General features: G+C 58.7%; 1 protein-coding gene across 13 annotated transcripts in view; it reads left to right on the plus strand.

Moving 5' to 3' along the window:
* The window catches only part of BIN1 (bridging integrator 1), a 57,893-nt gene that overhangs the window by 19,697 nt on the left and 17,033 nt on the right, over positions 1–21,163 (plus strand). For 6 of the 13 annotated variants that reach the window (XM_058548778.1, XM_058548767.1, XM_058548771.1 and 3 more), the window contains exons 2-7: positions 8,554–8,634; positions 14,888–14,942; positions 15,182–15,276; positions 15,778–15,873; positions 16,973–17,080; positions 17,875–17,967. In XM_058548778.1, coding sequence (XP_058404761.1) covers positions 8,554–8,634; positions 14,888–14,942; positions 15,182–15,276; positions 15,778–15,873; positions 16,973–17,080; positions 17,875–17,967 — 528 coding nt within the window. Of the gene's footprint in view, positions 1–2,776; positions 2,857–8,553; positions 8,635–14,887; positions 14,943–15,181; positions 15,277–15,777; positions 15,874–16,972; positions 17,081–17,874; positions 17,968–21,163 lie in introns of those variants that run through there. The other 7 variants (XM_058548779.1, XM_058548770.1, XM_058548774.1 and 4 more) reach the window with 3 other exon arrangements.

A 21,163-nucleotide genomic window follows, 5' to 3' on the forward strand; every position in this document is an offset into this window, starting at 1 on the left:
CAGGGCCTCTGCCGTGTGTTCTGGACTTGCTTCCCTGGATCCTGGGCTCTGCTCCCAGGCAGGAGCCTGAGTGGCTTCTCCCCACTGCCGGCCCCCGCTGGGCTGGAGCAGGGCCCAGGGGCCCAGGGACCTGACTGCTTTCCAGGAGGCCAGGCCCCTCATTCTAGCCCCTCTTTCCGTGGTCCCCTCCCAACCCAAGGGTGCAGCAGCAGCTCTGGGCCTGCTAACCACGCCACACTTGTCACCACATCACCAGCCTTTGGGTTAAGCATTGCCACTCTGAGGCAGAGTTGCCTGACACCTCCCTGTGAGGGAGTTCACTGGCTGTCTGGAGGGAGAAGCAGGGTTTACCTGGCTAGATGAGAAGTGAAGCTGCCCCTTTTTGCAGTCAGCTCCCAGCCCTGGGGCAAGAGCCACACCCCAGGAGTGACACCCAGTGAAAGAACCCAGGAGTCAGGAGACCTGGGTCTAGTCCTGGCCAGCGCACAGGTCACCTCACTACTCCACGCCTCAGTCTCCTCACTCATAAAGTGAGAGCGCCACATGCCATGCTAGAAGCAGCAGCCCAGGGCTGACTGCGGCACAGTGCCAAGAAAGGTGCAGCCGGGCTGATGGGCCTCCCAGGGCCAGAGTCCCCTGCTGGAGGAGCCTGTTGTCTCTCTACAGCCCCACCGTGCTCAGCACTGGCCAGAGCAGCCCGGGGGTGGTGTGGCCTCGGCTGGGAGGCTGGGAGGCTGGGACGCAGTGATGGGCCCAGAGGGCAGCTGCTGGGGCTGTTGGTGTAGCTCACTTGCCACAGCAGACAAGATCTAGGCCACACTTGTTCACGGCTACCACAAAGCCATAGAGTCCTGGCTCTGCTCCTTCTTAGCTGGTGGCCAAATTCCTTAATGTCTCAGCGTTACTTTTCTTATCTCTAAAGTGGGGGGAGAATGTGTAGCTCAAGGCATCACCTAAAGCTGAAATGAGCTGCCTAGGAGCAAGGACGCCCAGTAGCAATGAGCATACCTCCCCTAAAGGGAGCCAGGGCTCCTTGGAGAAATGGCTCGGGCTGGAGCCTGGAGCATCTCGTGGTGTCAGAAAGCAAAGAAGTGCTCAAAGACTAATGGGGACACATCCAGAAGCTCCCACTGGCCAAATCTGGGACAGTTTGAGCATCAAAAAGAATAGTAAAGGTAATAGATTATAACACACTGAATGCAAAATGGAGGCCTGAGTCAGTGATATCCCCGCTCCCCTCCCTGCAGAGCTGCGGTCAGGGAAGCTCTTTGTAGAGTGCCAGGCAATGGAGAGGGGATGAGAGGAGCCCTGGGGAGCATTGGCTAAGGCAAAGATGGGAGGCACACTCAGACTTTAATGTGTGCATAGAGCACCAGGGGATTTGTTAAAAAAAAGCAAAGTCTACTTCAGCAGGTCTTGGGGGGAGCCTGAAATTCCGTATTTCTACCAGGCTCCCCGATGACTGTGAAGCTGCTGGTCTGTGGACCCCACTTTGAGTAGCCGTTTTAATGGATGGTAAAGGTGCTGGGCAAAAAGTTGTTGGCCTGTTACTTTCACACGGTGACAGAGTATCACCCCTCAGATGACTAATTAATTACCAAGAGAAAAGTTACCTTTACAGCAGAGATCTGGCAAACACTGCTTGACCAACTGGTCCACCTCAGTCCCCCAAGCAGGGGCATCCCGCTGTGATGCGGTTGGAAGGACACAGCATTACTTCTGTAGGATTCCTGCCAAACTACATTTAACCTAAACTTAACCACGAGGAAATAATTGGGTGAATCTAGAGTGGGGAGCATTTCAAGGGACTGGCTTGTACTCTTAAAAAAAAAGTCAATATCATGAACGAGAAAAAAATGTATAAAATAACATAATTAGTAGGTGTGTCGGGGAATATTCTGGATTAAGGAAGACAAGAGACACGACAATCAAAATCCATGTGTGAATCGTGTTTGGATCCCAGATGGGAAAACAAACAAAAAGCCAGACATAAGGGACATTTTGGGGGACAAGTAGGGGTATTTGGATGTGGACTATATAGTAAGTAGGTAATAGTATTAAATATGAACACATTAGGTGTGCTGATGGGATGGGGGGAATTTAGGAGAACATCCTTATTCTTAGGAAATATGCTGAAGTGTTTAGGGGTGAGGTGTTTTGGGGTAAAAGATCATGATGTCTGCCACTTACTTTCCAGTGGTTCAGCAAACATACAGACAAATGAACCAGATTGTTTATAGAGAGAAAGAGATAAGACAAGTGTGGCTGAGTGGTAACAAGTGGTGAGCTGGGGGGAGGGCTTGTGGCAGTTTGTTGTACTATTCTTTCAACTTGTGTTGAGGCTTATATCTCAAAATAAGCAGTTGGGAGGGGGATGTGCAGTGTAGGGGTGAGTGGTGAGCTTGGGGGCTTTTCTCTGCCCTCCTTCTGTGCTCTCTTGCATGGCTCCTGGGCAGGGTGGGCAGAATATCCCATCCCGGCATGTCTGTCTGGTGGAAGGGCAGCCTTGGTCCCCAGTTGGCCTTTGGCCTGGTTCTGGTGGCCCCTGCTCCCTTTCCCCTCTTGGGGTGTCTCCCTCAGAACGGGGCCCTGCTGTGTGTGCTTAGTGATCTGTGGGAAAACCTGGCCTTCCAGCTGCTTGCCCATCTGTCTGTCTGTCTGCCTGCTCCTGCTGGTCTGGGGCCTCTGCCTCAGGGTTGAAGAGGTACATCCTGTCGCTGTGGTCCCCTGACCACAGGCTCTGCTGGGAGGAAGAAGTGACATGGTGACACCCAGCCTCCTGGGGGCCGCTCACTCCGTGACCAACTCTGACTGAGGCAGTGGCCGGGCAGGTGCCAGGAGGAGATGATGAGGAAGGTGAAGGCCCGAGGGGCTCTCTGCAGATGGGCGGTGAGGTCCTTGGGGGGAGCTGGATGAGGCCCTCCCTTGTGTGTGTGAGTGAGTGTGTGTGGGTTGGGGTTCTGGGGATGCTCTGGGTGAGGATGGGTGAGTCCCCATCTCTGCTGGCCGTGTGAGATGCCTCCTGCCCTGACCACTGGAGGAGCCCCCAGCTTTCCTGCCTGGCCCAGAGCCTGGGGACTAGGGCTGACTGGGAACGTGGGCCTTGCCTCCTTTGGGCTTCCCTCCTGGGTCCCTGGGCTTGGCTTGTCTCCTCAGCCTTGGGTTCTAGAAAGTACTTATTCCTGCACTGTGCCATGCCATTTGTATGTGGGCATGTGTCCCCACCAAGACAGGGGGCCCAGCCCCCTCTGGGAGGGGTGGGGGTCAGAGCCTTCAGAAGGGATTTCCTGGAGCTTAGGGCCCAGTGGTCCAAGCAGGGTCCCCGTGTCAGCCCAGCAGGTGAGTGCGTGCAGATGTGCTCATCCATGCTATTGGCTCGGCTCCAGTGGCCGGGACAGGGCAAGGTCTGTGGGGAGCAGTGGAGCAGCTCAGCGCTCACTCCTGGCTGTAAGACTTCAGGCTCTGTGTCCTGAGTTATCTGTGCTCACATGCCGTCTCACACAGAGGTGAAGACACTTACCTGTGAGGAGGGAGTGCTTGGTGTCTGTGAAGTGCCGTGTTCGGTGGGCAGTGATAAACTGCTCCTTGTTCAAACAAGACTGGCCCTGGGGATACTTCCTGTCCCTCTGGGTCTGGTGGCTGTGCAGTGTGGCATGTGCTCATCGTGGGCTTGCCTGTCCCCTGGGGCTGTTTGCTGGCTGGTAGGAGGAGAGGAGAGGGCTTGGCAGGATACCCCGTACCAGCAGGGAGTGGGCCAGCTTGCTCTGGGCTGTGAGAAAGGCCACAGCTGAGAGGCTGGGGAAGGGGCAGCTCCCTCCTCTGTAGCACCCCGGCCACAGGAAACTCTCACTGAGCCCCAGGGGGCCCTGTCACCAAGAGGTGCTCATTTGTGTCGATGAGCTCCTACCCCACCTAGGGAGGGGCTGCCAGTGTTCACAGCCCAGGCTCAGAGAAGCTAAACTGTGGATGTTGTCAGAGGGAGGTTCATCCGGCCACCAGCTCCTCTGCTCTGCCCTGGGTTGTCCCTTCCGAGGCACTTCAGCTCCACTGTTATCTGGCTGAGCCGAGGATGTGGTGAGAGGAGACACAGCGGCACTGACAAGCCTCCTGGACTGCTGGCACCAGGCCTGCTGTGCTCAGCCCCCCTGCCCTCACCGGGCTAACCCCAGGGTGTGGCGCGGCCTGTGCACCTGTCTTCTGTCCCATCATCAAAAAGGCTTTCTGATAAGTGTGACACAGGAGTGTCTGGGGCTCCCTGCCACATAACCCTGGACAGAGAGTGAGAATCTTGACTCTGCTCCAGGCTCTCCTCATTACCTAACTCCTGCTCATCCTTCAAAACCCAGCTCAGTCATCCTGAATTCCCTGAGCCCTCGTGGGCCAGGGCCCCCCTGGACACCTGGAGTCCCCCTGCTGCTCCTGGTGGTTGGTCTGTGAGATTGGCACAGGGAGGCTCCACTAACCGTGTGGTGAATGGGTGGAAGACCTGTGTCCCCAAGACCCATGGCCTTGGCCACAGCTTCCCTCTCAGCAAGTAGAGGGCTCTGCGTGTGTGCGTGTGTCCTAGGTGAAGGACTGGTGGGTGCTGGAGAGAGCAGCCTTGGGGCCTCCCCGTGGGGATAGGGACAGGTCCTGGCATGACTGAGCAGCTTCTCGGTGGCAGAGAGGAGCTGGCTGTAGTCTGGTGCCCCCATGACCAGTCAGAAAGGCCTCTTGCACGGCGCTGGGGCACGGCAGGGGTCCCAGTTGTGGAAGGTGGGAAAAGGAAGCCGGTGGCCATCAAGGCTGTGGGATTTTGCCGGACTGAATTTTGTCCTGGCCCTTTCCTGGGGCGGGTGTTGCCCAGCTTGTTTTTCCCTCCAGTAGCCACACTGGGAGCTCTTTGAGGACGGGGCCCTGGGCCGCGTGCCCCGCTTCCCGCATCTATAAAATGGGGTGGTGCAGTGCAGCGAGGATTAAATGCGGCCCGGGCCGTGTGCACTGACTGGGCTTTTTCCTGAGTCCGGCCGCGTGGGCTCACGGTTGTTACTGCCATGTCAGAGGTGGGGACTGAGGTGTGGAGAGGGTAAGCAGTTAGCCTGAGGTCACATGGAGGCGGGAGCCTGGCCCAGCCTCCTGTGCTGGTCACCCCCTCACACCGCCTGTCCAGGGCCGGGAACCACTGGAGCTGGCCTGGATCACCCGAAACCAGACTCAGATTAATGTGAGTGCCAAGTCTAATCCTGACTCCAGCAGCTGCCTCTCACAGGGGCTCTGTGTGTCAGGCTGAGTGCTGTCCACACAGGACCCTCCTGTTTGCGTCAGAGGAGACGGAGGTTGGGAGGTGGGATGTTTTGTTCAAGGTCGTGACTCTGCCCTCAAAACCCACAGCTCAGATTAGCCAGCAGCCACCAAGAACTTGTTGTGTGTCCCCGCTGTGCCCAGCCCTGTGCAGGAGCTAGGGACAGAGAGAGGGCTGGACGCTGTCCCCAACCTCAGCCATGTTCACATGGCTGGGGCAGGGCCAGAGGCAGACACTCGAGCACATCGGCCAGCAAGGAGGAGAGCAGGTCCCAGGCCCTAAGTGGTCCAGAGTGGTGTGGGGAAGGGGGAGGGCAGGGGCAGCTTCACAGAGGAGGGGTTGCCTGAGCAAGGATTTGAATGATGAGTAAGAGCTTGCTGTGAGCACATGCATGCCCACGCATACGTGGGTACAGTGTGTGTGCCTGTGACTTCTGTCTAGCATCTTGGAATGCCATCAGTCTGGACCCGGTGTGAGGGTTGGTTGTTGTCAGGCCTGGCCCTTAGTTGTGTGAAGGCTGCTCTGATGCATTTTAGGGGGTCGCCGTTACTGGAGTGTGTACTGTGGGCCAGGTACAGAGACATGTTTTACAGAAGTGAGCCTTAAGGGGAGTGCTAATGTTCTCTTTGTTTTCCAGACAAGGCACCTGCAGCTCAGAGAGAAAGAGCCCCTTATCTCAAGATCTCTCGCTGCCTGGCAGAGTCTCACTGTGGTGGCCTTTCTCAGGGCCTGAGGCTCTCCCTGGTGGCTTCAGCTGTCTGGGTGGAGCATGCAGCTGTGTTTGGGAGCTGGGGCTGGGTGTGCGTGTCTGCCTGCACATCTGGGGCCTGGGAGCCCTTCGGAGCCCTGATGGCAGAGCGGGGCTGAGGACCCTTCCTCCTTGAGCGCATCTCCTCAGGGAGAAGGAAAGGCAGGGGCTGGACAGGGCACCTCCCCAGTCCTCTTCCCTTGAGGGCTGGCCAGGCCCTGACCCTGCTCCCTGGGAGCCTCTGGCTCACTGCGGCCCTTGCTGACTTCTGGATTTCTCTCTTTGGTGGTGGTGGGGCTGTGGGGTGAGCATCTGAGAGGGGGTAAGTCACTTACCCAAGCTCAGTGCTGAGCGGGCCAGGCACCGCCGAAGCTTCACTCTGCTTCCACAGGAACAGCTTGGCATGGCTGCCCAGGGGAAGAGGGTGAACCTGTGGATTGTGGGAAGGGCCGATTTTCTTGCTCATGGTGGTTTTGTTTTGCTTTTCTCTTACCTCGGTGTCAGCCCTTGGCATCCAGCTGCACTTGCCCTGTAGATTGTGTGCTGATCATTGTAGCATAAAGTTGTTGGTGGGCCACGCCCCAGCGCCCACCCCTGTCCCTCCTGCCACTCACATCCTCCCTCACTATCCTCTGTGACCTCTCGTCTCCTTGAGTGATTCAAAATTCCCTAGTAATATACCTCATCTCTCTGGTCTCCTCGCCTTTGCTGCAAGCCCTCTCTTCCGTCTGAACTGCCACTTCCCCCCGGAAGCCTTCCGTGATTGCTCAGGCTAGATGGGATCTCCACCCAGGGCTCCCACAGTCCTATGTGCTTCCCTCTCTCTCAGGACTGGACCCAGGTCTCATCGATCTCTGCAGCCTCAGCAGAGATGCCCAGGGCTGGGTGCAGAGCAGGCGCTTGGTGAGACATGGCCAAATGCACTACACGATAAGAGAGAGGGCCTGCCAGCTGACTGGCCTCGCCATGGCTCCTGGGCCTGCCGGAGAAGGTGTCACAGGGCAGCACGGGCCATCTTAGGGCCAGTCAGGGGTGGGAAGGGTCCGGGCTCTGTTCTGGGACTGGGCATCCCTCAGTCCAGCACCCTGGCCTGGGTGCTGGGCAGGCAAAGCTGTGTTCCAGGCAGTGTGGCCCACTTCAGGGACTTTGAAAGGAGGGCACAGCTGAGTGGCGTGCTGGTGATGGCCTGCTGGCCTAGCACAGCTGCTGGGCTGGCCCGCTTGCTCACAGGCGCCCCGGGCCCGTGGGGCCTAGCCCCACCTGATGCTCGTCCTTGCCCTGGGCCCTCCTCTTCCCTCCACCTGCCACCCCCACCCACTGCTGCCTGTTTCCTTCTCCTTTGTGTTGCGGTTTGGCCGCTGCCTCTGCTGATCATGTTGTCCTTGCTGCTTCCCGTGGAGGTGCCTGCCCAGGGCGCAGAGGGGGTCTCTGCCTCCCTGTCTCCCTGCAAACCCGCCTCCAGCTCTGCGTCAGCATCCCCTTTCTGCGCCTCCATCTCTCATCTTTCTTTTTCCTGCTCTCCCTCCCGTAGCCCTCACCACTCCTTGTGTCTTTATTTTGCCTCCTTATTTTGCCTCCCTTCCCCTTTCTCGAGAGCCTGGTGGGCCAGCCCTTCTGGTTAGGGCTTCCTCTCGGGTTCCGGGTCCAGCTCCCCCTTTTTCTAGGTCTTTCCCCCCTTTTTTAGGTCTTTCCCCCTCTCCTGGCCATAGGTGTCCTTTGCCTTTACCACCCATCTCCCCACCTCTGCCCTCCACCTCTGCTCTCCTGACACAGCTGAGAAGGGACAGTTGTGACTCACCAGGGGGGAGATTTCCAGTTGAGAGTAGGGCGTGTGGCTGTGAGGCCGTGTGTGTGAATGCGTGTGAGTGTGAGTGCCAGGAGAAGCCCAGCACGGCCCACTGGGCTGTGGAGGAGGGAGCAGGGAGGCTGGAGCAGATCACCCCCGAAAATCTAGTAAGACTCCTAGTGACCGAAGAGCCTGTGCCCAGGGCCTGTGCCGGTGGCCTCGCTGCCCCGCCTTGTCCCGGGGGTCACCTCCCAGCCCAGAGGCTGCTTTTCCTCCCTTTGGTATTCGTGGGCCTTGGGCTCAGGAAGTGGAGTCACGTGGCTCCTGGCTGGCCCCTCTCCTGCTCAGCTCACTTTTCAGCAGCAGGGTGGGAGCAGAGCACCCAGGGTGCAGTGTGAGGTCAGCAAGCAGGCACCCGATCCCCCATGCTGCCTTGGAAGCCCCCCTCCTCCTGGTTTCGGTCGTGACAGCAGGCCTGTCCTAAGCTCCTCCTCTTGGTTGAGGGGCGAGCCCTGGATGGGGCGGGGAGAGGTCTCAAGACTGGAGCGACTCAGTCCTGCCCTTGGGGATCACAGCAGCCGTGACCTCCTGACCATCCCAGTCCCAGCTATGCTCGTGGCTGTGGCCTCCAGGCCTGGGCTGGGTGGGGTGAGTCTGTGGTATTGCGACCGGCCACTCTCGTTTGGGCCACTCGTTTTTCTCCAAGTACCACTCTCCCTTCTCCCTCTGCCTTGGCAGGTCCTCCAGAAGCTGGGGAAGGCGGATGAGACAAAGGATGAGCAGTTTGAACAGTGTGTCCAGAATTTCAACAAGCAGCTGGTGAGTGTGGGTGGCCCTTGGCCTTAGGGAGCCTATGAAAATGGAACTGTGGCTGCCGGGTGGAAGATGTCAGGAGCCGAATTTGTGGAGTAAGGGAGCTTGGAGAATGGGGATCAGTGTGGGCTGGCAAGGTCACGGAAGACTTCCTGGAGGAGAGAGCACTGGCACAGGGTGTGGGCCGTGGGAAAGAGGAGGGACAGGGGTATACTTTAGGTCCTTCGTAAGATGTAGGAAGGGTGGGGGAGGTGTGGTGTTGGGTGGGAGCAGGCAATAGATTGTGGCCAGACTCTGGAAAAACTTCAATGTCAAGGCAAGTGGGAACTGTAGAAGCTTCTTTTGAGGAGAGTGGCATGGCAGGGTTTATTAGGGGAGCAGGACAGCCTGGTTTGATTTGGACCCGTGCTGAGCATCGACTGTGCCTGGCTATGTGGCACGCTCCAGGTGGGCCGTCTGTAGATGGCTTGTGGGTGCCTTCCAATGACCCTGTAAGGCAGTCAGCATCATCGTTCCTTGTTTGATGGAAGCAGTTGGAGCTCAGAGAAGTTGGATAATTTGCCCAAGGCCATCCAGCTTTGCAAGTGGATTCAGACTCATACTTGTCTGGTTCCGAAGACTGCAAGGGACTTTAAGGTCATCCTTACCAAGTCCCTTTATAGGCCAGGGGCCAGTGACAGAATCACATTGGCAGCCTGGGGGCAGTGGTTAGATACAAGGGAGGACTTCCTGACCAAAGGGCTCTGAACACCTTGACTGGATTATCCCTGAAACTTTCCCCCACAGAGATCAGCTAAGTCTAGAATAAGCCACTTCTGTGGCTGTATCTGAGGACAGTAGAAGGGGGAAGTGGGATGATCCTGGCGATTCTCAACTCTTGAGGGAGGGCTAAGGTAGCAGGAAGGGAGGGAGAGCTGGGCCATGGCTCTCTGGCTTTTGCCGGCCAGCCCCAGTGAGCGAGATGGGGATAGAGGCCAGAAGAGGCCACAAGGAGTGAGAATGGGCATGGGGAATGAGGTCAGGGTCCAAGCTCTGCTAGGAAAGGGGCCAGGTGGGCCCAGGCTGGGGGCTGGGAGGGACCAGGCCTCTCCCTGCTCCTTGCCCACGTCTGAGGCCTCAGAAAGCACTGAAGGCGCCTTCCAACGTCTCTGCAGCTGGAATGGAGCCTAGGGGGAGAGGCCTCCTTTGGAGAACTCTGACAGCCCACCAGCCAGGGGCTAGGAGCATGTTGGGAGAGAGCCTGGGAGCATCCTGGGAGAGGCCCAGGGAGCATGCTGGGAGACGGCCTGGGAGCATCCTGGGAGAGGCCCAGGGAGCATGCTGGGAGAGGGCCTGGAAGCATTCTGAGAGAGGGCCTGGCAGCATGCTGGGAGAGGGCTGGGAGCATCCTGGGAGAGGCCCAGGGAGCATGCTGAGAGAGGGCTGGGGAGCATTCTGGGAGATGGCATGGGAGCATGCTGGGAGAGGGCCAGGTTGCATTCTGGGAAAGGCCCCAGGGCCAAGTGCACCCTCACCTGCCAGAGGAGCTCATCCAAGAGGCTGCCCACGGTAGGGATGGGAGCCCCCATGGCTGCTTGTCCCCTAGGCGAGTAATGGGAGGTGTTTCAAGGCCCAAGTGGGTGGCATGACAGAGATGTCTACTGCCTCTGTGCCCCTGGGTGAGCCCTTGCCTCTTGGGCCTCAGTTTTCTCACCTGCAAAATGGAGGCTTGAACAAGAAGCCTGTAGTCTTTGCTTTTGATTCTGTCTCCTGGAAGCTGCTGGAGCACGTCCCCTCTTCAGCTGGCTTCCTCAGGTTGTGGGATGCTCTGAAAGCCTTTTAGGGAATCGCCACTACTTGAGTACCTCCTGTGGACCAGGTACTGCTGTGGGTTCTACAGACATGAGCATTGATCCTTCAGGGGATGCTAATATTCTCTTCGTTTCACAGATGAGGCACTTGAGGATCAGAGAGGTTAAGCAACTCTTTCAAGGCCATACAGCTGGGGTTGGGGCCTTGGGAGTTTAAATCCTGGTCTGTCCACTTTCAGGTCCCTCTCTGGAGTGGAGTCCCAGTCCTGAGGGCAACTGGCTGGGCTGGGAAGAAATGGTAGGGCAGCTCCTGAACTGCAAACCTGGGTTGGGGTGACAGGGGCTCCCCAGAGTAGGCTAAACTATTTGGTGGAAGGTGAGGGAAGCACAAGTCTAGGAGCTGTGGTTCCCTGTGGCCTGGCCCCAGAGCTGTGACTATAGTGATGCTCTCCCTCTTCATCCCTGAGTCACCCGCTCTGGGTCCCTGGCTCTAGGCAAGGAGTCACTCACTGATCCTCTGGAAGAGGGGCTGGGCGGTGAGGCCAGGGCTAAAGATAACCAGCACTGGTGGCTGTTGGTGGCTCCCTGGCTGTGGACATAGAGCAATCACTTGAGTTGGGGCTCTGTGGGCCATCACGTTGAGTGGAATGGCCGGCTTTTCAGGGCCCAAGAGTGGTAGCAGGAGGGGGTGAATTTGAGGTCTCATCTCATTCAAGTCTTGGGGTAACCCTCCCTTGGGGGTTAAGGCAGCTCTGGATTTGATTGATGTGTGGGATGACTGGGGCCTATCAGGATTCAGAAAAGTGTGCCGGTCCCTATTCTTGAGGGAGTGAATTCAGGAAGCTGCAGTGGGCTTGGCCTCAGCCAACCTGCAGGTCTTGGGAGACCTGAGGAAAGGTGGGGTGAGGATTGAGCGTGAGAAGCTTGGGAGCCGAGTGCTCTCCTGCTCTTTATCTGTGAACACTAAGCAGAGTGGGCCCAGCGCTAGTCAGGGCTGAGGATAGCAGGGAATTTGGTGTTCAAGGAAGGGAATTTCCTACCCCTTCCTATGGGGGTGGGTCCTAGGACAGGGTGTAGGTTACCTTGCTGTTACCTGCTTTTACAGGGACCCAGGCCACACAGCCCTTCCTGGGCCCACTCAGCACTTCTCGCTCTCCCCTGCCCTCTGTCCCTGCACTGAGAAACCCTGGACGGCCCACTCACACCACCTGCAGACTCAGCTCAGGCCCTCCTGGAAGCCATCCTGGGTCCTCCAAGTGGGCCAAGCTCTTCCTCCTGGGGGCCACCTGTAGCTTGCACCCCAGGGCTCACTGCTGTTGGCATTTCTGTCACTGAGGTGGGGCAGGTCTGATTCCTTCTTGTCCCAGGGCCCACCCAGGGCTCTGCTCAAAGTGGGTCTCCCTGCCTATGGAATGAAGGTCCTCTGGCATTGACTGCAGAGGGATGAGTGTTGGCTGGAGCCACAGGGGGTCCATGCAGGAGGGGACATCCCTGTCCCCTAAACCCACTGGGAAGATGAGGGCTCGGGTCTTCAGGCCACCACTGGGGGTTGATGTCAGGGGAGGCAGGGAACACCCTTTGGAGGGAGGTGCCGCGGGGACATAGGGTGCTGGCCGAGCTGCATTAGGTGTTGGTCCTGGGCTGTGATGCCCTTGCAGACTCCTGAGTCCAGAGCCAGGAGAGCAGGCTGAGGGGCAGTGGCTCCAGAACCTTATCCTTCCCCCAGCTTCTCTGCAAGGAGTGTGTTAGAGTCAGGAGCCTCCGGAGAGTTGTTTCTCAGACCCTCTGCGGGCTGAGGGAGCCAGTTGGGAAGTGAACACACACTCTGTGCTGGCCGGTCTGGGTGCTGCCCTGCAGGAGGCAGCTGGATGGGCCCCCCAGGCTGGGGAGGGCTGTGTCCGACCCTGGGGACTGACTGGGGAGTACGGCTGAGGGGCCAGCTGCAGTTGGCACACGGAGGCAGAGCTCTGGCGGCCCCTGCACATCTGTGCCCAGCGAGCCTGCTCACAGCACGGCCTTGTTTGGGAAGCACAAGGGGCCCTGGTACCGCCTGCAGCCCGGGCGAGCGTGGCATTCCACCCCACGGGCGACCCCTTCCTCGGGGTGCAGTGGGGAGGGGAGCGAGATGGTGTAGGCTTGGCAGGAAGAGAAGCTGGGTCTGGAATATTCTGGGACATCAGAGGAATACAATAGCATCACATCACGAATACACTTTACTCCTCATCCTTACACCAAAGCGTTTAGTTGTTGGGACTAGAGAGGCTACATCGAGTGGGATGGGCCCATTCTCCGTCTCCGAGGGTCCACATCTGACCCCCTGGCGGAACTCCAGGGAGCTGCAAATGCTAGGGGATTGGCCTGTCGTTTCTTCCTTAATCTTTCATCCGTGGGCCTCAGACTCTGATGTTCATAAGAATTATGTATACTCTACGCGATTGAAGGAATTTTGGGGAGGGTTTGCTTTTTTCCTCTCCACTCCTCCTTTTTTTTTTAAATTGTCCAGCATCTTCTGGGCTGCCCCGAAACCCGCCTGCACGAGGTCTCTCCGTCTCATGGTGGCGGTCATCCTAATAACCAGGGACCTGCCTGTGTTCTCAGGGCCCTTCCTGACCCATTCAGCAGACGGGGGCCCGAGTGCCCGGCCTTGGAGCTCCTCACCGGCTCACAGCCCCTGTGTAACCCTGGGCGAGTCAGTGCGCCTCGCAGCTTCCTCGTTCGTCAGGTGGGGAGAAAGCTGTTGAGAAGACGGTGCGTGGAGAGTCTGCCGCTGGTGCACAGCACTCTGAGGACACCAGGGGAGGAGGCCCCGGCTAGGAGGAGGGGGGCCTGCTTGGTTTTGAGGGTGCCTGGGGGTGAGCCTGTGAGGGGTGGCCGCATCTCTGCTTGTGCTCGGCAGGAGTGTTTCTTCTCTAGGAGCTCCAGGCTGGCCAGGCCGGGGCTCTGTAGGGGTGCTGGTCTCCAGGGACTGTGGCTAGCTGCTGGGTCCGTGTCTATCTAACCCTCCACCAGGGTGAGGGAATCCAAAACAAAGCTGTGGGTCGTGTCAGGGCAGGGAGAGGCGGGAGGGTGCCCTTCCCCTGCAGAGGCCAGCCTCAGGCACTGCTATCCATGGCCTCCAAGAGGCCCCACTCTCCTCGTGGCCCCCCTCTGCCCCACATCATTGTCCTCAGCATACAGCCCATTTCCTGAGGCTGGCCTTCAAGGCTATGGGATCCGGCCCGGCTCCCTGAAGCCATTCCCTGAGCACCTGGGTGTGCCAGGCACCGTGCGAGCCCTCCACGCACATCAGCTTGTGGTCTGCCAGGCAAGGCTCATTCACCTCAGCTGACAGACGAAGAGACCAAGGCTCAGAGAGGTTCAGTAACTTGCTTAGGGCTACATGTCTAGTAAGGAATAGAGCTGGGTCTTCATGGCCCCAATGCTTGTGTGTGCTCTCTCCCTCTTTTCACATGGCTTCTGGAAGCTTCAGCATCTCACTGTTGGTGGTCTCAGACTTCACCTGCTGGCCTCAGCCTGATCACCCCTCCTGCCACCTGGAACTCAGCTTTCCTGCTCCTGCCTTCTGTGGTGCTGATGGCCCAGAGGGACTTGAGGCTTCCCCGCCCCGTTCCACATTCTCTGCTGGTCCTGCCGTCTCAGGAAGCCCCTGGGGCTGCCCTCCCAGCTCAGGGGGCTTCGCTACCTGGCCCATTCCCCCTCGTCAACCTCTTCCTCCTACATCCTACATCTCTTCTCAGCTGGGGGTGTGCTGAGAGTCATGGACATGATCCCCACACTTCTGTGCACCACTTCCTGAGGTCTCCTGTACCCGCAGGGCTGTCCTCCATCCATCAGAGCCCGGCTGACCCTGGAAAGGCTCGCCCCGGGCCCTCCCTCCCTGGCATGATGCCGTGGGGGCCTGCTGGTCTCAGCACCACCTAAGGCTTTTGAACAGGGTGTCGGGTGGTCGCTGCACCTCCCGGCCACGTTCCTGTGCTCGTTGGCCACTTGGTCCACGGTTGTCTGAGGGCAGGCCTGTCGCATGCCACTCTCGTCTTTCATGTGTGCTGTCGCGTGTGTCACTCAGTCGTGCCCCCTGTGTGCTGTCTGGGGCCGAGTGGTCTCTGCCTTCCTTACAGGGCTGAGAATAGTGCCTGGAAGAGACAAGTGCTGACAGACTCGGGATGAATGTCCCCTTAGGCACAGGGCTCCCGAGGCAGGGACGGTGCCGAGAACACAGTGGATGCTCAGTGCGTTGGTGGCCAGAGGCAATGGCTGCTGTGCTCTGATTCATGCTTCATGCCAGGCCGTGGCCCGGGGGCTTTTAGACATCTCGTGTTTTCTAGTCCTCTCAACGCCCTGGTGAGGACAGCTGGTCCGTGACGTTGTCAGGAGCAGCCTGCATTTGTCCATGTGGGAGTGCAGGAAGGACAGGGTCAGGTACAGCGTGCCCCCAGGCCCTCACTTTGTTCTCGTCTCTCTCTTTGCAGACCGAGGGCACTCGGCTGCAGAAGGATCTTCGGACCTACCTGGCCTCCGTCAAAGGTGAGGGGCAGCTGGGGCTCCTGGCTGGGCCGGGCTGTATGAGATACAGTGAGGGGCCTTCCCCATGTGCAGCTGATGGGTGCAAAACTGGGAAGGGGTGGCAGTGTCTGGGGTGGGGGGGCAAGGGCTGTCAGTGGAGGCCCACATACCTCCTGGGCCTTTGGGGGTGGGGGCAAGGGTCCCCCCGCATCCCGGGCCCCCCATGACCCTGGCTGCAATGTGACCCTTCTGCCCCACAGCCATGCATGAGGCCTCCAAGAAGCTGAACGAGTGTCTGCAGGAGGTGTACGAGCCCGACTGGCCTGGCAGGGACGACGCGAACAAGATCGCCGAGGTGAGCGTGGGGCAGGGGGCCTTGGCCCTGCTCGAAGGGTCCTGCTGGCCTCAGCTGCTGGCCTGTCCCACTCCATCTCGCCCTCTGGCATAAGCCTTTCCTGTTGGGACACTCACATGCTGCGTGTCCTTGGGCAAGTGGCCTCCCGTCTCTGAGGGTCATTTTTCTCCTCCGACGTGCCCTCACACTGAGGTGGGTTGTCATGAGGTATTGGACTGTGGCTATTCCTCATCTCTGTGTCGTGTCTCATGACTCGGTCAGCCTCCCTCCCTGACCCCACCGGCCTTGGGCTGATCTGATCCTCACTGTCACCCTGTGAGAGGCCATAGGACAAGAGTTGTTACCCCCCATTTTACAGATGAGGAAACCGAGGTTCTGAGAAGCCACTGAGCTGTGAAATGATGGGGCTTGGGCTGACCCCCAGGGCTTGGGAGGTGATAGCTGAGGGCTGGGGGTGGCCCAGCCCCCTGGTGGTACGCTCACGTGCTCTTCCTCCTTTAGAACAATGACCTGCTCTGGATGGATTTCCACCAGAAGCTGGTGGACCAGGCGCTGCTCACCATGGACACGTACCTGGGCCAGTTCCCTGACATCAAGGTGAGAGGCGCTCTTTGTAGGTCTGCCCGGCTCTGATCAGCAGCCTGGGGAAGGAACTGCAGAGGGAGAGAGGAAGCGGTGGGGGGTGCAGCCCAGGGCTGGCTCAGCACTGCGGTGACTCTGCCCTGAAGGCAGCATCCCCTCGCCTGGCAGTTTCTCTCTCCAGGGCTGCTCCTCTGAGGCAGCCCCTCACTTCCTGACTCCCCAGACCTGGGCCTCTCGGAGCTAGGAGCCCTGTACTTTCAGGTCCCTGGGCTACGGAAGGAGACCCCATGGTGTGTGTACGTGTGTGTGGCTGTGTCACTATGGAGAGACCATAGGATTGTATAAGGTGTGTTAAGGGGATATAAGGACTGGGCGTGTGTGCCTAAAGGTGACCTGTGTTAGGCTGTGTGTGCTTGGAAGGGAATGTGTGTATAGTTGTGCGTGTCACCTCTTATCTGGGTGTATTTGTATGATTGTGTATGTTGAAAAAGCCAGCTGCCTCTGCTGGGCTCAGGTACGTGTTAAGATTTTGTCACCGTGCCAGGGTCTCCACTGAGGTGAATGGGACCCTGGGTGCTTCGGCCGTGGAAGCAGAGGTGTCCAGCCCAGGTGGTGACTGTCGTACAGGACCTGATCCCCGGGAGAGGGGGTCATGCTCCATGCTGGCCCACTCAGCCCCCCAGTGCAGATGCCTCAGGCTCCCAAAGGTGCTTTATTGGAAGAAGGGAGGCTGACAGTGGTGGCCCACGAGATGTCTTTAAGGAGCTGAGGGCCAGGCCAGGAAAGAGGCTCATCCCCTGCAGTATTGGCTGGTGGGTACTGACACATGGGTTAATATTGCAAGGAGACGGTTTGACCTCTGTATAGGAAAGGACCACAGAGGACATGGACTACCTTGAAGGGTTGAGCTCTTTGCCACCGGAAGTGTTCAGGCAGCCGTGACTCAAGCATGCACTAGATGGACTCGTTGAGCCTGGGGTCTACTGTCCTGGGCCCTCCTGCTGCATCCAGGTCCCTGTGCCCACACCCCAGTTTCTCTGGGCCCAGCCTGAGTCAGCATCTCAGCGTGGGTGCCAGGCCCTGTTCAGCCCCTCCTCCTCCGTCTGTCCCCCAGTCACGCATCGCCAAGCGAGGGCGGAAGCTGGTGGACTACGACAGTGCCCGGCACCATTTTGAGTCCCTCCAAACCGCCAAAAAGAAGGATGAAGTGAAAATTGCCAAGGTAAGGTCTTGTGGGCGGCTTCGGGAGAGTCTTCAGGGAGATGCGGCAGGGACCCTGGGAGGAGCCTTCCTCTGTGCTGCACTCACTGCGCCTATGCACCCTGGTTCTCACTGCTCCCCTGGCCGGCAGGAATCAACCCCCTTACAGATGGCTTTACAGCTGTGACTAGTCCCAGGTCACAGGGCTGGGGAGGTGGTGGTGCTGGGCCCAGGGCGGAGGAGTGAAAGGATGCCTGGTGAGGGCCCACTTCCGGCCCATCCTGTGGTGCCTGCCCTGGCCCCTGGCTCCTCTGGCCCGTTCTGAGGCCACTTTCCAGAATGAGAGCAGGCCTGGCTTGGCTTCACTGGAATGGCCCCGCCCAGCCTGGCGTGCTCTGAGTGGAATTCCGTCACGGGATCCGATGTGACCCTGTCTCAGCTGGAACAAGCCGGGGGCACAGGGCTTGGGCTGGCCACACTTTCCACATGGCCGGGGGACCGAGGGTGGGTCCCCTACGCTGGAGCAGGACCACGCTTGCTGAGTCCCTCTGCCCCTGCTAACGATTCTCACATTTTCCTTTGTAGCTGGAGTTTACCCCCATCTCTGCCCCCACTTGGGGCTTCCCTTCATTCTTTTGGCTTCAGGAGGTTTTCCCCTGCTGTGGGGGCTGGCCCCTGGAGGGGTAGCCAGCCTGTCTGTCACTGTGTTGGGGATGTTTGGACTTGGTGTTTAATATCTGTGCCTCTGTTTCTCTCTCCCCTCTCCGTCCTGTTTCTCCTCTCTCCTTCACCTTGACCTCCCCTCCCCACCCCCAGCCTGTCTCGCTGCTTGAGAAAGCCGCCCCCCAGTGGTGCCAAGGCAAACTGCAGGCTCATCTCGTAGCTCAAACTAACCTGCTCCGAAATCAGGTGACACTGGCTTCTAACCTTGCACGTGCTGGCGCCTTCTGGTCTGTTGTCCTGTCCTTGGCGCTGGGCGCCTGTCTGCCCAGCTGCCCTGTGCCTGGGTGGGGGAGGGCTCAGCCCCTTTCCTGGGTTGGGAGGCAGAGCTGTTTCAGATGCCTCTGCTGGGAGACCTGAGGTCAAATGTACGAGGCAGAGAGGGGCTGGGGCACTGGTGGACCTGGGATGGGCCCAGGTCTGTTGCTCAGCACCCGGGTCTCTGGTCGTCCTGTGACTCTCTGAAATCCTAGCCTCCAGGAACCCAGGAAAGCCTCGGAGCCGTTTGTCCTCTGTGAGGGCTCCTGCCGGGAGGGGCGTGATGTCACTAGGGCTCCCGACTTGGCATGCATTGTCCTTCAAGCCTCATAAGAACTGGGAGGTTATCCTGAATTTACTGAGGAGACAAACTGGCCCACAGAGGCACAATCTCCTGCCCGGGCTCCCAGAGCAGCCCAGTGGCTGAGTGGGGTCTCACCTGACTCATGCCCTGGGTCATCATCCTAGCTCCCTGGCCTGGGGTTCCATGTAGGTCGTCATGCCACAGCTGGCCAGACTCTTGGGGGACACCTGGGACCTGTGGTCCCCTGGAGGGGACACTGGGAGGGCTTATCAATCTGGCGGGGATGCTGAGACCTGGGGCCTAGAAGGTTGGCTCTTTGGGAGTTTCTTGGAGGGCAGACAGTTCATACCACAGTGGTCCTGGAGGGCTTCCTGGAGGAGGCTCTTTGTGCAAAATTCCTGAGTGATCCTGCTACCCTGGCAATACTTCACTCTTCTCAGCCCCCTGCCCTCAGAATGGGCCAGGTCCTGGGTGAGCACAGTGTGGCCAGGGACTGCTGGATGCAGCGCTGGGAGAGATGGCCTTGTGGTTTTCTCTCCGGTGAAACTGACGTGACTCCAGCACCCCTTCGTGATTCCAAGGTGGGGCAGGTGACAGAGGCCTGACCCAGGAGGTTGGGTTTCCCCTGGGCAGCTGCTCCGTTTTCTCTGGACCACCTTCTGATGTCATCATCTTCAACCCACATATGTTAAATGCCTGTGATGTGGAGAGCTCTGGGCTCAGCATGGGCTCGTGGCCTAATTTCTTACCTGACCTGCTGCCTGATTTCTTTTAGGCCAAAGCTGTGGGCTGACTTTGCAGGCGCTGAGCTGCTGACAGTCTCACACTGCAGTCAGGGTGACCCTGGAGGGTCTGGGGGAGACGGCCTAGGGAGTCTTCAGGGGGCCCGCATCCTCCTCTGCGCAGGAGGTGGAGGCGTGAGGGGCTGGAGTGGCCTGTCCTGCCTGTAGAGTTCAGGACTTCTGGCTGAGGGGGAATGGGCTCACTAACCCAGAGGCAGGGTTTCTGCATAATTTTTCTGAAACGGGTTTGGCAAGAGGCCAGTGAACATTTTTGTTGAGTGGGAGAAGCCCCCCGGAGACTGTGGGGCCTGGGGTGGTGCCTGTGGCTGCTCTTGGGCTCCGAGGATGGGTGTGGTGGGGAGTCCTGCTGGGAGGCCCCCCACCCCCACCCCTCAGGGGAGTGGCAGGGGAGGCTGAGGCCTATGACCTCATCTTTGGATGCTGGGCTGCAGATGTAAGGCCTTTCAGCTGAGTTGGCTTTCCCACTTGGATTCAGTTTTTATTGGAGCATATCCTCCTTCTGTCCCCACCCTGCGCATGCCTGGGTGGGAGCTGGGGAGCCTTCGGAGTTCCCATGGGCAGCTGGCTGGCTGTGAGCTGGGGCACTTGGGGTCCCGGGGCCGCCCTGCCGGCTGACTTGCCTTTGGGGAGACAGTGAAACCTCGTGAGGCTGTCCTCTCTCGAGCTGACCAGTTCCAGGTGTTCCCTGGGCTAGTTCTGAGCTGCTCTCCACACTTGTCACAGTCTCCTCAAACCTGCCTGCAGGACCCTGGTGCCCTGCTGCATGGTGAGTGGGTCATTTTGGGTCTGTGCTCCATGTCCGTCAGCATGGAGCAGAGCCACGGGGCTGCAAGGCCTCCCCCACAATGATAGCTCTCCTCCCGCTCCCTGCTACCCCGAGTGCTTCTGAAAGAGTCAGAATATGAGGAATGTGACCCAAAGGGAATAAAAGACTCAGGCCCTGACTTCCAGGAACCCTATTCTTTGCAGCTTCGCTGGGAGTGTGAACAGAGCTTGGCATACAGCAATGAGCTGCTGCGCCATCGTTACCGTCATTGTCATGATTGTTCATTTGGGGAGTTGGGACCCCCGTGGTGGGGTGGCAGCTGAATCCTCATGGAGAGGTGGTCTCCGTGGGTACAGGAGCTGGGGTGGTCCAGGTGGGTTCCTGAGGGACATGGGACTTGACCCAGACTCTGCCGTTGAGTGGGAGGGAGGTGTGTATGAGTGTGAGACGTGCGAGGCTGGTCGTGTGGGAGTCACTCACTTGTGGGTTCTACGAACCGTCGTTAGCAGCCCCCACCCAGGCACTGGGATGCTCAGAGGAGGAGGGCAGGGATGGCCTGGCTGTGGCCTAGAGGGCACGCCAGGTCTGGGCCATTCCAGGAGCAGCCCACATGCATGTTTAGGGAGACATTTTTTTTTTCTATTCTACCTTTAATTTTTAAATTAGATTTTAAAAAGTTAGGCAAGGAGCTCATGCTCACTCTAGCAAGTTCCAACAACCTGGAGGTAATTGTATAGTCAGGAGCGATGGTGGCCTGTCTCTCCTCTAGTCCCACCCCCAAGTCACCACAGCTTGGCCTGGGGGGCGCAGTGGGGTAGGGGCTGACTTGGGCTCATCCTGGTGCCTGGAACTGGATGGGACAGCTGGGTGGGCTGGGGGAAATCGTGTGCTTTGTGGCAGTTTGGCGTTCAGGCCAGTTGGCTGCCTTTGCCAGAAGGCCTGAGAACGTGAGGCTGCTGGTGGGAAGTTTTCTGCTGGGTGGGGCCCACCACGTTCCAGGGCTGTGACTCAGACCCTGAATCCAAGTCACCTCCTTGCATCACTGTTTCCAGAACAAGCTAGCCCCTTCTCTGCCCGGGTCCTGTGACTCACACTACCCTTGCCTTGCCCTCCCTCCGCCTTCAGAGAGGGGCGTCTGCTGCTCCCCAAATTCTTCTGCTCTGTGATGGGGCCTTAGCGCCACCGCCTGGTGGGCCTGAGCAGGCCTGGAGGGCGCAGGGCCCGCGCTGGGGAAGGCATGAAGGCCTTTGGAGG

This window comes from Diceros bicornis, chromosome 10 (genome assembly GCF_020826845.1).
Source record: "Diceros bicornis minor isolate mBicDic1 chromosome 10, mDicBic1.mat.cur, whole genome shotgun sequence".
Taxonomy (NCBI): domain Eukaryota; kingdom Metazoa; phylum Chordata; class Mammalia; order Perissodactyla; family Rhinocerotidae; genus Diceros; species Diceros bicornis.